The sequence below is a fragment of the Schistosoma mansoni genome (genome assembly GCF_000237925.1).
Source record: "Schistosoma mansoni, WGS project CABG00000000 data, supercontig 0049, strain Puerto Rico, whole genome shotgun sequence".
Taxonomy (NCBI): domain Eukaryota; kingdom Metazoa; phylum Platyhelminthes; class Trematoda; order Strigeidida; family Schistosomatidae; genus Schistosoma; species Schistosoma mansoni.
In genome coordinates, this window is record NW_017386028.1 from 78,752 (window position 1) to 83,418 (window position 4,667).

Here is a 4,667-nt window from a genome sequence, read left to right on the forward strand (position 1 = left end):
GTCAGCAAACTGCATGACGCGTGTGATGTTGCGCATGTGATCGATTTACTCTCTAGCTATTTTATTGGTCAAATTTGATGCGTCGCTATTGGCAGAAAAACTAAATAGTCATTAGTTGTAAAAGTCAACCCTGTACCAAGTTGACCACTGGGACAATCGCTTCGGCACTAACAAGTTGTCCAGTTTTCTGGCATTTTCAGTGCGTTATGTTATTCTAAGATGGTTATTTTATTACTATGGTGTTTCGATAAATTCCCATGAGTAAATTGCAATGCCAATTGGTCTAATGTCCTACTAATTGTGAGGATTAATACAATGACTGAAGTAAACGAAAAATCAGACTCTGGAATTAATTCAGCACCCATCCAGTTGAGTGAAGATGACTGGCTACAATTATTACAGAAGCTTACACCATCTAGTATTGAAAGCTTGCAGCAAACCTTAAAGCGACTACAAACTCCTGAGCATATCAACACAACAGAAAAGGAAAATACATCAGTACCCTTTGTCAGCTGCTCGCCATCTGTTCTTGCACCACAGCCTCTTATTAGTCAGGCTCATCCAATTGTTATGTCACTTGGCATGTCTAAAACTCCTATTGCACCAGTAATGGCGATGCCTCATGTTCTAAACATTTCTAAGAACACAGCGAACTCTCTCCCAGGAAGGATTGTTCTCCCCTCATCAGCGCTTCTTATTGCACCTTCAGCCCATGGACAAGCATACTCTTTAGATTCATGTTTACCAGTTGCTGATCTGAGTAGGTTAGTTGTCACTAGTGGATGTTTGCCGAATGTGGCTTCGGGTTTGCTTGCAACTACAACTATACCTGAATCCTTCAGTAGTCTAAACACGCTAGCCAATGCAGCGGTTGCTATGGCTGCAAATGCCTCACACGTAAGTCTTGACCAGCTTTATTTTGATTCTAGAGTTCAACCTTATCTGTTGTTACGTAACCTTGGGGATATGTAACCATTTACGCCTTTAGTGTTTTATCTTAAAATTACGTGCGCCACCACACTGGTCAAACCACTTGTCAACTAACCACTAACCTTTGTATTACTTCGGTACTCTATATCACAGTTTGTAATTAAACTCTTTTAACAGTCGGTTATGATGGAGAGACTAATTTATCGGCGAACTAATGAAGTTAAGGGTAGCAAGTCTTGAGCTTTGGCTCGAAATCCTGTCGTCCATATAGTTAAGTAGCGTTTTGATATTATAGCTGATGTCACTCTTTGGTGAAAACCCTTACTTTAATTCCTAACCTTGAATTCTAACTCCGAATCCTAATTCCTCAATAATTTATAACCCCCTTTTGACCCTGGTAAGCTGGTGAGTTACCCCAAGGTTGCTAGCGTCACTCAAAGGCCGTCCATAAATTATAGGTCCACCGTTGTTATTCATGCGTAGTTTCAGAATTTGATCGTAGTTTCACAAATATTAAGCTCCAAGTACTGAGACATTAGATGAAGTTTATTTGTAGAATTTCCAACGTCCTGTAAAATTGTTAGTTAATTCATCATTGTTAGTCCGGTGTATTCTCAGAGTACACATACTGACCGGGCTTGGCAGACTGAATGCATGGTAGTCATGCCTTTTGTTCCCGACTTATTCTCTAAATAAATTAGTTGTTGCGAGTCCAAAAATGTAATCGGGATCTCGTCAATGGGCTAGCGGTCTCTTCCCACTGACCTTTGCGAATTTACTGTCCTGTTAGTTCTCGGTAAACTTAGCGATAACTTTAACCCAAATAGATGAGATGATTTTTTTCTTCCGCCACCATCTCCACCATGTGATTTATTGGCTAAGCTAGACTTTAAGGGAGAGCCAATAGTGAGCGCTCAAGTCGTTTCAAGGTCATATCGCGTGCATCAAATAGATATGTTCTCTAAAAATGATGAATTACCAGTTGATTACACTACAAGAAATTTTATTCAGAAAAAAGCCATAGCGTATCTAAAACAATTAGAATGCAAAGTTTAGGGCCATGATCAAGTTTTGGTTTAGATTAGCGTTAGGATGTACAGACAAACCTAACGACAGTCCGTAAACCCCGAACCCTAAATTATAGGCTATCTGTATATGTTAATTTTGTCTCCGAAACCAAGATTGTACATCCTGATCTTCACATTAAATCATTAACTACGTATCCTAAATATAAATGCTAAGCCTAAATCCAAATCATGAATCTCATTCGTATTTGCTGCATTCTGACTTGTTGGATGCATCGTCCCGTCAAGGTCATTCACAGATTTTGGCTTGACTTTATTGTGTTCAGCTTTACCGATTTAGTACTAGTTCCTATCGATTCACATAGAGATTGTTATTCCAGAGCTATTTTGTGCAGCAAATTTAACTCAATAGTATTTGGCTGACTTCTTGATTTGTGCAAAAAATGTGACGGTAATCAATAGTTGGGCATTTAAAGTGATGTGACAAAATACTGATCACATTAGTGGGCAAGCGCCTAATGTCTCTCTAGTTCCTCAATCTTGTATAGCACTAGTACTATCGATATTGTCATCGAGCTTACATCCATATTGTTTTGTTGGTTTTTCTCCTCGGTTGTACTGATGTCAAGTGTAACATTTTAAACCGATACGTATTCGTGCCAACTTCTATATTGTTCATATCTATCTGGAAATCAGCGCTATGAGTTGTTAACCCGCCTTCATTATCACGTTTCATGCTACTACTTACCTTTTCAAACTTTTTAGTCCAGGATAATGTTAGAACCCGACTGCTGGAAACTGTTTTTAAACCACTAAACTATGTTTAACACACTTGGGACTGATCAGCTAGGTGTACCTGCATCCTGGAGTTGATATTCAATTCGGGACTCGAACCCAGCACTGTTCACTTTGAACGCCGTCGCCCTATCTACTTAGCGACTAAATCCAGATATCCACGGGTTTGTGCAGTGTGGCTAATTTTAATTCACATATATCCTTTATTTGAATCTCCCCATTGATGCTTGGGACTCCAATTGATCAGTCTTTTTTAGCATATGTGTATTTTGTGCAGATTATCTCGTTATTGCCATTAAGTTACAAGTATTTTAAGCAGAAATGAATCTATACCTAACCACATAAAATTTCAAGTTTACTCACATCTTATTGGTGTATAAGACATTGGTCAGTGTATACTTATATACTTTTCCGAATTACATAAAAGATAATACTTACATGGTTAGACTGAATTACATTGATGATGTGAATGATAAGCTGATTGGCTGGTAATATTTTGGTTTTTTTCGGGTGATGGTATATTATTCAATTTGGGTGTCTTACGTTTATTTGTATGTTTATATAATCTATCACTGGGATCAGCGACCTGAGTGAGAGATTCTCTCAAATGTGACGTTAGTTTTGTTATGGGAACTAAATATATCACTAGCAAAGCGAGTGTTTCCGTCTGTGGTGTTAGATTTGTAACGGTATATCCTTTAGTTTTCATAAGATTTGGAAATCCTATATTGTTCATTAATTTGGAGAGCAGATTCAAATAAATCAGCCCAGTGATGGTTAGATTGTGATACGGACATGTGCTGTACTATTATTGAATCAATGCGCTGACTTGGTATTAAAACTTGGGAAAATGCAAAAGATTGGAAACATTTATCTTAGTAAACGAACATTTCCAATTTATATGATTAACAGTTATCTTAGAAAAACTGACGTTCCATTACGACAGTCACGAGTAGTCTCATCTATTTAGATCGTACTCTGATGAAACAAAGTCAATCCAATAACCAAGACTTCCGTCTCCAATCTCACTTATGTCATTTTTTTTTGGGGGGGAGGACTGTATGTAAATAACTTCCCAAATGACATTATGATTGTAACCTAACTTTTAGTAGCTTGGCATATATCGTTGTTAGTATTTTGACTGGATTTTTATCAGTCTTAGTTGGCATATATGCGTCCTGAGGGAATCGCTTCAATATATCCATTCTATTGAGTTCTGGAATCAAAGTGAACTCTTGGATTCCAGTACATGCAACTGTGTTTTAAATAGGATGAAACGTGCATCTGAGGTTCCACTGATAGCCACATTCCATCCACTTTATGTATGCATTATGATTGATCCTGTACAATTGCAGGTTAATGGTTCTCTCCATTTTTATGTACTGGAAAATCCGTAGCAATATTAACCAACTTGTAGTAGTTTAATTATCGAACTATTTAAGTGATATCACGAGGAATTGAAACATTTGTTATTTCTCCCGTAAATCTTTATTTAAAACAAAGATATGTGATCATAGTGTATACTTTTCGACAAATTCCTATCAAGTTCAGTTATAGGTCCAGAATAGTGATCGTAAGTTCATGTCAAATACTTATCTAAAATTACCACATAGATTTAAGATCGTTAGTGAACTAGAGTTATCAATGTTGAGATGACTAGTGTGTAATGTTAACTTGAGTAATCTAATGCGTCAAGCGAAATTGTGGGGTTAGTAATCATTGTAAATATTAGATAACGTAGAATGAAAGAAATAATATGATTAAGAATCATGTCAAATGCTTAATTGAGGACTACTTAGTGTACGAAGTGATGTAAATTCGGTTTACGAGATCATTATTAATCAATACTAGTATCGGAAGGTGTTCTAGGAATTCACTTTTCTGTGTTCGTAAACAACTTTCAACATAACTAAGCAA

The 4,667-nt window shown here is 37.0% G+C and overlaps 1 protein-coding gene across 1 annotated transcript; it reads left to right on the forward strand.

The window, feature by feature from the left end:
• Positions 1 to 315: 315 nt before the first annotated feature.
• On the forward strand, positions 316 to 956 carry Smp_170120 (hypothetical protein; the record flags this gene model as incomplete). Its single annotated transcript, XM_018790585.1, has 2 exons — positions 316 to 897; positions 930 to 956. The coding sequence occupies 2 exons, from the start codon at positions 316 to 318 to the stop codon at positions 954 to 956; spliced, it is 609 nt and encodes a 202-aa protein (XP_018646103.1).
• Positions 957 to 4,667: the final 3,711 nt, after the last annotated feature.